The sequence below is a fragment of the Camelus ferus genome, chromosome 3 (genome assembly GCF_009834535.1).
Source record: "Camelus ferus isolate YT-003-E chromosome 3, BCGSAC_Cfer_1.0, whole genome shotgun sequence".
In the NCBI taxonomy this organism is placed as follows: Eukaryota; Metazoa; Chordata; class Mammalia; order Artiodactyla; family Camelidae; genus Camelus; species Camelus ferus.
The window spans coordinates 41,306,728-41,319,366 of NC_045698.1; the positions used below are offsets into that span (position 1 = coordinate 41,306,728).

The 12,639-nt window shown below is 40.4% G+C and overlaps 1 protein-coding gene across 3 annotated transcripts in view; it reads left to right on the forward strand.

Moving 5' to 3' along the window:
* The first annotated feature begins 1,146 nt into the window (after positions 1 to 1,146).
* The window catches only part of KIF2A (kinesin family member 2A), a 64,735-nt gene continuing 53,242 nt past the window's right edge, over positions 1,147 to 12,639 (forward strand). The window contains exon 1 of one of the 3 annotated variants that reach the window (XM_032472919.1): positions 1,147 to 1,524. In XM_032472919.1, the coding sequence (XP_032328810.1) occupies positions 1,461 to 1,524 (64 nt within the window). In that variant the 5' untranslated portion in view covers positions 1,147 to 1,460. The remainder of the gene's footprint in view (positions 1,525 to 12,639) is intronic. The other 2 variants (XM_032472907.1, XM_032472914.1) reach the window with 2 other exon arrangements.

Here is a 12,639-nt window from a genome sequence, read left to right on the forward strand (position 1 = left end):
TTTCCTAGACATTATTTTTACTTTAGACTGGATTTGTGAAACTTTGTTCTTTTGACAAGTATGCCTTCAATATATTCAAGCTAAAAATGGAATCTGAATCTTTTAAGATTTTTTAGGGTCTGCTTGACTTGATTATCTGCATGATGTTGAAAACTCCACATATGCACCTAACACACACATATCCAGTTTCCAATTTTTTAATTTTTAAAATGTACGTTTTTAGTTATTATTACAGGGAGATTAACAATGACTAGAGAAAGTAGGGCATGGTAAGTATGTTTCCTCCATATCAAGTCCTAATACTAGAAGCACAGGTCACACGTTTGGACGTTTTTACACAGTGCTGTAAACACGGTTTCCATGGTCCCTGTCCACATGGCCTTCCTGCTCTGCCAGGATAGAATCCTGCTCTCCAAATGCTGATGTGGTCAGACTAATCAAGTGACTGCAGAAAAGGCACAGTCCTTAGTCAACTTTCTGTGTCTACCCTCTGTCCTTGAATCATAGTTATTGGTTTTATGGGCCAGGGAAAAAAACCTTGAACCCTACAGCAGAGACAGGACACCAGCATCGAATGCATCACAACCGAAGAGTCAAGGCCGCCCCACCTCAGGGTTTCTTTTTGAGTGGTGATGAGCTGTAAGGGCTACGAAAAGCAGATCTTCATTCCGACTTGGGGTAGGTGACACATCAAAGGTGTTTCTTATTTTTTTCCACAATTGGAATGGGAAACCTTGGGACGGTTACTTGCGTAGGCCACCTCTAAGCAGCAATAGAGGTGACACTCTCAAATGGAACACCAAGCCTCTGTTGTCAATGGCCAGCCCCTAAATTCACATCTCTCAGCCACGCGCTCTAGCCGGAAAGCCCTGAAACCACGGGGCCCTTAATCCATTCCAGCTACAGCGCCAATTCTTGGAAGACAGGATGGCACCGGTGTGCGGGTTCCCGCCTCTTCCAGGCCGCGCTCTGAAATCAAACTAGACGCGGGTTCGTAGGAGGTTCCGCTTCCTCCGCTTGCCTCGCCGCGGCCGCCGCCCGCCAGCCCCGCCGCGGAGCTAGGCGGGGCCGCCTCGAAGCAGCGGGGAAAGGCGGGCCGAGGAGGAAGAGACGCGGGAGGCGTGCACTGCGCAGGCGCACGGCGCCCCGCCTCCCCAGCGTCTGCTCCCGGGCGGGCGGCGCGGGCCCTCCCACTCTTCCCCGCGCCGCCTCTCGGCCCGGGCCCTCGCCTCACCCCGACGCCCCGGCGTGCGCGTCCTCCCGCCGGCCTGCAGGCCCGGGGCCTCTGCCTGCCAGCCCGCCGCTGCTCCTCGCGGCCCCGGCTCGCGTTCACGCTGTCGCCCGGGCCGGCGCGGCCGCGGGCAACCGCTCCCCCTCCCACACCTACCCCGCCCCCTCCCCGCCTTTTCCGCCCTCCCGTCCCCCTCCCTCGGCCCGCCGCCGCTGCTCCAGATGAGGTGATGGCAACGGCCAACTTCGGCAAGATCCAGATCGGGATTTACGTGGAGATCAAGCGGAGCGATGGTGAGCGTCGCCACCGCCCCTGCCGGCCGGGCCCCGCATTCGGCTGTGCACGGAGGGGACGCCGGCGCCGGCCGCCTCATTGATTGCTCCGCGGGGCTGTGGGGGCGGGAAGGCGGCGGCCGCGGCGCTTTTGTGTGGCGTGTGTGCGAGTGAGGCCGGCGTGGGGTCCGCGCCGGGTACCGCTGCAGTGCCGGGGCGGGGAGGGGCCCTGTTGGGGGCTGGACTGCGGGGATGCCGGCGGGGAGGGCCCGGCTGTCCCGGGCCGCGTCTCTGGGGGCTTCAAGCGGGCGCCCTGGAAGGTCCCGGTCCGGGGGCCCTTGCTCCTTCCGCTATCTCCATCCTCTCCGGGGACTCCAGCCCGTGGGGCGGGGGCAGCGGGCTTCGTTAGGGATGGCCCAGTCTCGCGGTTCACCCCGGCCTTTTCATTTTCCGGCCTCATCTCTGAAGGGGTGGGGGTGGGGAGAGCGTGAAGACTAGAGATTGCAGTATTTAGGGAACCGACTACCGGTCCGAGGTCGAGGTAGGGAGAAAGGCCAACCCCGTTGCTTTAAATTGTCTGGTTGTCAGGTTATCTTCGATTTTCATTTCTCGAGCATGCCTTTTTTACTAGTCCCTTTCTTGGACGAAGGATGCGGAGCTTGTCGTGCTCAGCCATGAATAAGGGTGGGGAAGCAATGGGAAGAAGTATTCAATAAGCTTCTCAAAGGTGATGAGACTGAAAGGGAAGGAGGGGGATGAGCGTAGTCCCTGCGAGGTACTACTTAGAGGGTGGGGGTGGGCCACCGGATGTTGATATTTTCACACCCTCCGGAGAGGTAACCGAGAGAAAAGTCTACAAGTGGAAGACACATGCTTAATTAAAAAAAAAAAAAAAAAAAAGCCCTAGGCTTATGTATCATTCTGTAGGTTCCTTTCTTTTTGGGGAAAATGTTTTATATCGCTAGCTTGGGGTGTGGAGTGAGACAACGCCAGCCAGGCTTAGAAATAATTTGTATTGTAAAGGAGAAAATGTGTGGAGGGAGATAAATGAAATTATCTTATTTCAATCCAAATATTGGAAGAAATAGAGATATGTAATACCTAGAGGCTTACAGTGTTCCTTATAACATATATTTTATTTATATCTTATTTATTATCCTTTAGCTTTGTCAGTAGTAATATCGCTATCACATCCACACCCTCTAGGTTTCTACCAGGTTTGAGCAAGTTATGTGAAGCTAGATTGACTTCATGTTATCTATATGATATATTGGAAGACCCTATATATGGCTAATGATTTTTTCCCTTCCTTTTATTTGACATAATTTGTGTTAACAACTGGAAGCATTATTATTATCCTGTATGTGAGAAGATAAATTATACCACTTGGAGCTTTAGAAGGTACTAATAACACCAGTGGGAAGGATGTCTGGTTAACTTGGGTTGAGGTTTCTTTATATTTTCTCTTTAAATTATTTTTCTCAAGCAGTGCTGTTACTGTCATTTCTCTTTTAGGTAAATGCAGTTTCACTGTATATCAGCAAAAGTAGGGTTTATATATTTAAAATCTGGGGGTGCAGTAAAATGTGTAAGTTCTTTACATTCTAAACCTTTAACTATGATTGTAAGTGTTACTGTCGAATCTATCAGAAAAAGTATTGTGGTATTTGAAAGGTTTCGATATTTTTATATTTCCTGGGGTAACATCTTTTTATTTAAACATATTGGGCTGGAAACAATTTTGGTTCTTTTGGGGTTGTAGAACAGAGACTTTTAATACTCTTTCTGCCTTCACCTTCTGCCTATACCAGAAACCCAGACATCTAAGAGCTTTATGCTCTTACATAAGAGCTAGTAACCAAAAATCACATTTCAAAGCAGTTTGCCCTTGAGAGAGAATGGAAATCATTACAATGTTTATCATCCTAACTTTTAGTTATGTACATATTTATCTGCCTCAGGTGCTTGGTAGAGCTGAGGTTAAAAGATAAGTAGAGAAATTGAAAAGAAGGGAATGATCATTTGCATTGGATGATGGTGTTTCACAGTGAAAATTGATGTCTGGGAGACTCCCCTCAAGCTTTCCCTTTTTCACTTGAAAGAAGCTGTTCTGTTTCCTCCCACTTCTACAGCATATCTGTTTTGATTAAAATACTGGTGGTCATTGTAACAAAAATAAAATTTGTGGTTGGATGAGCACTAATATAATGCCTGAGACAATGGAAATCACATGAGTGAGCTCTAGACTGTTATTAACTGGTGACTTGATGTTTTTCTGCATGCTTGCTAATGGTGATCCTTGTCCTTGTTTCAGCTTCTTCCCCATCAGTGATGCTTATATATTAAAAATATATATTCCAAGGGCAAACAGGTAACTAAAATGAAAGTTATTCCCATCTTTCAACACCCTACTCAAAACTAATCCCAGTAAGTCTTCACTGATTACTAAAACCGGATGGCCAGTCAGCTTCTGAATTCCTAAGTCATTCTGGGTCACTCGTGAGACAGCATATTTCCTTAAGTATTAATATTTGGGTACATTTCTCCTAATACTTTATTTTCAAACTGCACTGCAGAAGGGGTGGTATGGAGAATGCAATTTAGGGATGGCAGATTACCCACACTCATTTCAACCACAGTCAGGGCATTACGGGATTTTAAATTCCCTGAATTCATCTGTGTATCATCTCATGTGCTTAGCAGAGTTCCTTGCATGTAGTTTTTGAGTGAATCATTTATTACTGAGCTTAGTTTTCAAACATTATTTTAACTAACCATTAAGATAAGATCTTACATGGAAAGAAAACTCTTCCATCTGTGCTTATCCTGTACTGCCACTTCCCTACTATGTCCTCCTCACCCTCCCACACCCCCCTTTACAGGGCTCTTAGTTTAAGATTCTCAGAGTTGGTTGAAATTGAGTGATCTGAGACTTTCTGACCTTTTTTTTTGATATTCTGAGGTTAGAAGTCTCAGAGGTTAGGCTTGGACTCCTGAGAGTGTTCCTAGCCACAGGAGATAACCTGGTGTGAAATTGGAATGGTTTCCGGAAATGAGCCCTCATATTTATATATCTTCTTGCATGTGTCTTCCTAGTATCTTTTTATTCAATTTCTTTTTTAGAACACAGTGACTCTAAAAACTGCACTGTTAAAACATTTCTTATGTGTTCTACAGTAGCTGTGACTATCCTTTAGGGACTGAGAGTGATGAGAAATGTTTTGAATATTTAGAAGCTATAGCTAAGATGAGATTGTTCTTTGGGGGTCTCTTGGTCATAGGATTGATATTATGTGATCTAAAGAGAATCATACACTATTTCAACCAGCCAGATCCTTGGAGGTAATCTAGCTCTCATTTTTATAGCTGTGGAAACTGAGTTCCAAGTCACTGTAGGAGACTTGTGTAGATTTGTACAACTTCTCTATGGCAGCCGGGAACCTTGCTTACCTAGCATAGAAACCAGGCTGTCAAGAACTATGTCAGTAAAGGAAGAATTCTCTGTTATTTGGGAACTGTGTACAGCTTTCTGTAGCCCATTTAAGATGTGGGAAATTGCTTCTCACTCATGGGCAAGCCACTACAGAGCAGTGTTACAGAGCCCAATTGGAATGATGCAGTAAAAAGTGCTATGGTATATTTAACTAGAAAGTCATAAAACTCAGAACTGTGGTAGGAAAATATTCCTGTTTCTTAATTAAATGATGAAAAGAGTGCTTTAATTAAGCATCTGAAATCCAGAGGAAATTGAAGATTTCAAAGGACCTATCAGGAATCTTGGAGTTTAGGGCGAGCAATCTTTAGAAGATTTTAAATGGCCTAATTCTCTACCTTACCTACTTGTCACATTTATTCTTCTACTAGTTCATCTTTACATGTTCTTATATGGACTTTTGGAGAATAGACTGTGAATTTAGGTAATAAAATGAACCATATAGCAATATCGTTCCTTTTGGTACAGTTATGTCACTTTGATTATGAAGTGGGTAGAATGGAGGAAATTGTGGATTAATGATTTCCTTTTAACATGGTGATTAGCATGATGATGGTTCCATACTATGTTTTTGTTAAGCCTTCATAGTTTTCCCAATAGATTATTTAATTGAATCCTCACAGAAACCTGTGAGGTAAGTAGGGTAGAGGGTGGCAGATTCATTGTTTTATAGCTGAAGAATCTGAGGTTGGATTATTTGCCAAGATCACATGATTAATAAGGGGCATGGCCTGGACCAAAACCTAAGCCCTTTTACTCCTAGCTCTCTTTAAGTGCTGGCAAATATTTGCTAATGATGGTATAAAGTTGTATACTTTGTGTACTTTGATTTTTTTTTTTTTTGAGATATATAAAGGCCCTTTTAGCTCAGACCTACAATTAATAATGCTTAAATTTGCCAAATTGGTAAGAGCGAATTGATCTGACATTTTACTAACTGTAAGTATTAAGATTCAGCAATCTAAAGCTTTAAAGCCCCTTTCAATAGTGAGTCACTTGTTGCTTCCAGAACCAACACAGAAAGCAAGAAATCTATATTCATTGTCCAGTCACTTGATTCTTATGACAGAAATTTTGGAACTATGGGGAAAGGATGTGTGTCATTTTGTTTTATGTGTCATAATTTTTAAAAAATCTAGAGAAAATAGAAAAGAGCCAGTTAAGCTGGGGCACCTCAAAATAGGAAAGGAGGCACAAAGTGTGGAAAATCCAGGACAAGATTCCTTGAGAGATCATCCAGACTCATTCTTCCTAGTCAACTTTTAACACCTCTGTCCTGTAACCTAAAGTAATCTTTTAGGGTGTTTATTTGTTTTGAGATCATAGTTCTGAGCTTGAGAATACAAATAGTTTTTAACCCCTGGATAAAACTAATTTTCACTCTTCTAGTGGAGCAAATACAGGAAGGTTGCCCTTCCATCACATACCAGTTCTTTTGATTAAAGTGGTACTAACAATGCAGTGCCTAAGTGAAAATAGACATTAGAACTTCACCATATTAAATATTCAAGTGCTTTATTACACATAGTGTATGCTGTGCCAGGTACTTAATATGGAGAACTGAATACAAATTCATGGTCATTGGGATTTGTCTAGTGAAAACTTACACAAAATGAAATGAAGTATGGTTTCATTGTTAGTTAACCTTAAGTTTAACTTTTTCTACTATCTCCCAAGAGTAAAATGAGGGAGGAGTTTTCCCTTTTAAAAAGTGGTGCTTCTAAACCTAGTCCTGGGCTTTCTCATTTTGGGCACTATTTATTTTTCTTACGATCTTGAAGTCAAATTTGCAATTCAAATGGGCATATAGTAGGATGTGAGGGTATTTTAGTGTATAAACCTTAAATGATTATGCCGTATCACAGAATAGTGTGATCTCATATTTCTGTTTTCTTATTACAGAGATAATTAAATATAATTAAATATTAACAGCCTTTTACATATAAGGCATTCTGATAGGTGTTGGAGATACAAGAAAGAATAAGGCACACACAGTTCCTGCCCTCAGAAACAAATAAATAATTGATACATATAGTGTGATGAGTACTGATAGAAGTATACTATTCTGTGTGTACATCATTACTGCTTCCCTTTTTAGCTTTAGACTCTTTAGACTCTTGAGTCTTCTGGATGGAAAATATATGTCATAACATGCTGTCCCTGTCTTCTGCCCATGACCAATATTCTTTATCTCTTAGACCAGTATGCTTTCCTGGTGAACCCATATTCAATCTCAGAATTCTTAAAATACAGCACCACCAGTCCTGGTAGCCCCTGTCAGTCTGTTGACACTGGCATTATTTGTCATTACTGGTCTGTTTTCTATTCTCTAATACCCATTTGAGTTTTGACCTTGTAACTTTTAACCTTTTTGGTTTTTTTGATACCTAAAAGAATAAGCTTTATTCAGTTTTAAATTTTTGGCAGCACGTTCCTCTCTGCATTTGGGTGCTTGTAAACACAGAGACCAAGGAAGGAAGTATATAGAGCCAGCTGCTGGTGTTTCTGTGTAATTTGGGAACAGTCTCTCCACACAGTGTGGCCCAGGGACTGTAAGAATCAGGCACCTCCTTGGGGTATAATTTACATACTTTCAAATACTTTTCATACTTCCAAATACTTTTACATACTTTCGTACTTTTCTCCAGGGTTTTATTGGTTTTGGCACTAATTTTTAACCAGATTTCACCTGTATAAAAAGTTTTAAAGGAAAGACTGGATCAGGATGGAACATACTTATGCTAAAATTTGCTGAGTGTATACTGTACAAAGAATAACACCCCTTTATTAGAACTCTTGGCCAGCAGCTGTCTACTCAGCCTCATTTAGATGGCTTGTATCTTTCATACTACCACTTGAATTTTGTTTCTTTCTTGAAAGTGAATCCACCTCTTGGCACCAAAGGGTTTTAACATTTGTGCCATTTATAAGTCAGTTGCTTTGCTAAATGTATAATATTCAATATTTTGTTTGATTATTTATGACCTGTAAGGTAGACAGTATCTTCCCCATTTTATAACAGAGGAACCCTATGCTCAGAGTATATAAACTATTGTACAGAGTTTTAAGCCTTATGAAGGGCCATTTATTTATTTCTTTATTATTTTTTAATGGAGGTACTGGGCATTGAACCCAGGACTTCATACATGCTACACATGTGCTCTACCACTGACCTATTTCCCTCCTTGCAAGGACCATTTTAGATATTTATATTTTATGCATTGATCAAAGCTGTGTGGTAAGTGTATTTTAGACATGTCGGATATAGATACATTTAGAGAACATACTGGATAAATGTAGTTGAGGGAGTTCTGTTTCTAGGCTGAGTAGGCTTAATATAATGGTTCATAGCCCTGGCTGCTCATTAGAATCACCTGTGGGGCTTTGGTAAAAAACAAACATAACTCCCCAGCTATTACCACCAGTATCTGGTCCTTTGCCTAGAGATTCTGTTTTAATTGTTATGGTATAGAGCCAGGGCATCAGTATTTATTTTAAAACACGTTATACACTTGTGAAACTTAACTTCACATACACTGGAAAATGTGCACCCAGGATTGTGATCTGTTTTAGAAAAAGTAGCATCTCCTAAGAGTGATCTGACAAGACCTCATGGAGAGTGAAGTTAAAGTGGTTGGAGGAAGATGACCAGTACATTTCCCTGTCTTGAGGGGAAGGAGATGTTCTGGGAATGTGGCACAACATGTGAGAGGCCTTTGAGTTGAAAATGGAGAACCGTCAGGTAAAGGGCCTTTAAAACAGGCATACCAGAGGGCGATAGATGAGGAACGTATGGAAGGACAGGTGATCTGGGGCACCGTATTAAAGACTTGGAAACAAAGGTAAGGTAAAGCATCTTGGAATTAATTTCTAGGACACTTGGAAACTTCTGGAGGACTTAATCTCCTAAGAGCAGTAATAGAAGTCAGCTAGTGATTAGTGATAGATTAGAGGGAGAGTAGTACTAAAAATGAGAGCTAGCAAGGATAAGATTACATCAGTCTAGGAGGGTAAGCAATGATTAAAGAACAGATGAGGTACAGAACACTACCAAAATAATTGATGTTATATGCAGTGTATCACTTGTGCTGAATAAAGGGCAGATGTGTTGATAGGAATGAATTTAACATTTGGAAAGTCTAAATGTAGGTTATAAAATCTCCTTAGTCTGTCTCATCAAGCTAATCCTATTTATGAATACAGTATAGAAGACTGTAGAGCCAGTGTACAATGTAATATCAAAGAGCATCCAACTCAGGCTATTTATAGTTTTTGCCACTAGTATCTTACAAGTAAGTTGAGTCTAAGGTATGAGTCACTTCAAATAAATGTTTTTATGTAGATTAGAAATTTACTTAAGCTATAACTGCTTTGCCTACTTAAGAAAACTCAAGTTAAAGTGTACTAGCCAAGATCCTCTCAGAGTTCCTGGAAGGGAATGGGAAGGAAAAACAGAGAACTTAAAGGATCTGGCTTTGGCTCTTTGAGACATGGAGTGTTTCGATTCATAAAATGCGGCTGCTCTCCTTTACTTTTCCTTTGCTCTTATTTTTGGCCTATTTTTTTTCTGCCCTGGCTTTTGCCTTCCCTTTTCATCCTCAAGATTCTGAATATCATTTCAGTGTTTAGAATCTTAACTGCTATTTTCAGTTTAGGACTTAAAAATGGGTAAGCAAGAGATGAGTAGACAGAGCACAGCGGATTTTTAGGGCAGTGAAATTATTCCCTATGATACTGTAATGGTGAATACATGTTGTAAATTTGTCAGAACTCAGGATACAACACCAAGAGTGAATCCTAATGTAAAATACTGTACTTTGGGTAATAATGATGTATCAATATAGGTTCATTGTAAAAAGTGTACCCAGTGTGGAATGTTGATAGTATGGGAGGCTGTGAGTATGTAGGGGCAGGAGATACATGGAAAGTCTCTATACCTTCTACTCAGTTGTGCTGTAAACCTAAAACTGCTTTTAAAACAATCTATTCGTAAGTAGGGTGGTATGCAAACTTTAGACATTAAAAGTCAAAGCAACTCTTTTTTTTAAAAGAAAGTATTGGGGATTGAACTCAGGACCTCATGCATGCTAAGCATCCACTCTGCCACTGAGCTGTTACCCTCCCCAAAGCTACTCTTGAAATAATGGACCAATTAATGATAAGACTTTTGAGAATAAGAATCAACCCAATAGGGTTGCAGTGAAGGTAAATTTTTGCTCTTCATCTTTGTTATGCTTAGTCTGTTGGCCAACATGAGAGACTTTGGGTTTGCTGACAAAAATTTTTAGATGAGCTGTAGTGCAGATTGTCTGCCTCTGAGGTTCTTTACACTGTAGTTCCTTTAGAGTTCTTTGCATACTATCGATATTCCAGGCACTGAATCATTAATTAAATAATGATTTCACTTTTCTTTCTGTGGTATAGGTTGCCTTCAGGTGTTTTTATTCCAAGTAGCATTTGTTGCATGACTATTATGAGTCCCTTCATCTGATGCCTTTGAGGAAATAGATATAGGACTTTTCCCTAAAAAAGGATGTTTTGTCAGTTACAACAGAATATTAAATAGCTATTGCTGTCAGTGCAAGTACTCTGGCTGTATAATTTCTTTTCTTTTTTTTTAACATTTTTTTATTGAGTTATAGTCATTTTACAATGTTGTGTGAAATTCCAGTGTAGAGCACAATTTTTCAGTTAGACATGAACATATATATATTCACTGTCACATTTTTTTTTTTTTTGCTGTGAGCTACCACAAGATCTTGTATATATTGCCCTGTGCTATACAGTATAATCTTGTTTATCTATTCTACATTTTGAAATCCCAGTCTGTCCCTTCCCACCCCCCGCCTCCTTGGCAACCACAAGTTTGTATTCTGTGTCTGTGAGTCTGTTTCTGTTTGGTATTTATGTTTTGTTTTGTTTTGTTTTGTTTTTAAGATTCCACATTTGAGCAATCTCACATGGTATTTTTCTTTCTCTTTCTGGCTTACTTCACTTAGAATGACATTCTCCGGAAACATCCATGTTGCTGCAAATGGCATTATGTTGTCTGTTTTTATGGCTGAATAGTATTCCATTGTATAAATATACCACATCTTTATCCAGTCATCTGTTGATGGGCATTTAGGCTGTTTCCATGTTTTGGCTATTGTAAATAGTGTTGCTATGAACATTGGGGTGCAGGTGTCATCCTGAAGTAGGGTTCCTTCTGGATATATGGCCAGGAGTGGGATTCCTGGGTCATATGGTAAGTCTGTTCCTAGACTTTTGAGGCATCTCCATACGGTTTTCCACAGTGGCTGCACCAAACTGCATTCCCACCAGCAGTGTAGGAGGGTTCCCTTTTCTCCACAGCCTCTCCAGCATTTGTCATTGTGGGCTTTTTGAATGATGGCCATTCTGACTGGTGTGAGGTGATACCTCATCATAGTTTTGATTTGCATTTCTCTGATAATTAGTGATATTGAGCATTTTTTCATGTGTCTATTGATTGTTTGTATTTCTTCCTTGGAGAATTGCTTGTTTAGGTCTTTGGCCCATTTTTGGATTGAGTTGTTTGTTTTTTTTCTTGTTAAGTTGTATGAGCTGTTTATATATTCTGGAGATCAAGCCTTTGTCGGTTTCATTTGCAAAAATTTCTCCCATTCCGTGGGTTGTCATTTTGTTTTACTTACGGTTTCCTTTGCTGTGCAGAAGCTTGTAAGTTTAATTAGGTCCCATTTGTTTATTCTTGCTTTTATTTCTATTGCTTGGGTAGACTGTCCTAGGAGAACATTTTTGAGGTGTATGTGAGATAATGTTTTGCCTATATTTTCTTCTAGGAGGTTTATTGTATCTTGTCTTATGTTTAAGTCTTTCATCCATTTTGAGTTTATTTTTGTATGTGATATAAGGGAGTGTTCTAGCTTCATTGCTTTACATGCTGCTGTCCAGTTTTCCCAACACCATTTGCTGAAGAGACTGTCTTTATTCCATTGTATATTCTTGCCTCCTTTGTCAAAGGTCCAAAAACCCAAAAGTTTGTGGGTTCATTTCTGGGCTCTCTATTCTGTTCCATTGGTTTATATGTCTGTTTTTGTACCAATACCATGCTGTCTTGATGACTGTAGCTCTGTAGGATTGTCTGAAGTCTGGGAGAGTTATTCCTCCAGTCTCTTTCTTTTTCTTCAGTAATGCTTTGGCAATTCTAGGTCTTCTGTGGTTCCATATAAATTTTATTATAATTTGTTCTAGTTCTGTGAAATGTGTCCTGGGTAATTTGATAGGGATTGCATTAAATCTGTAGATTGCCTTGGGCAGTGTGATCATCTTAACAATATTGATTCTTCCAATCCAGGAGCATGGGATATCTTTCCATTTTTTTAAGTCTTCTTTAACTTCCTTAATCAGTGTTTTGTAGTTTTCCATGTATAAGTCTTTCACCTCCTTGGTTAGATTTACTCCTAGGTATTTATTACTTTGGGTGCTATTTTAAAGGGGATTATTTCTTCACTTTCTTTTTCTGTTGATTCATCGTTAGTGTAAAGAAATGCAACTGATTTTTGAATGTTAATCTTGTGACCTGCTACCTTCCTGAATTCTTCGATCAGCTCTAGTAGTTTTTGTGTGGACCTTTTAGTGTTTTCTATATATAGTAGCATGTC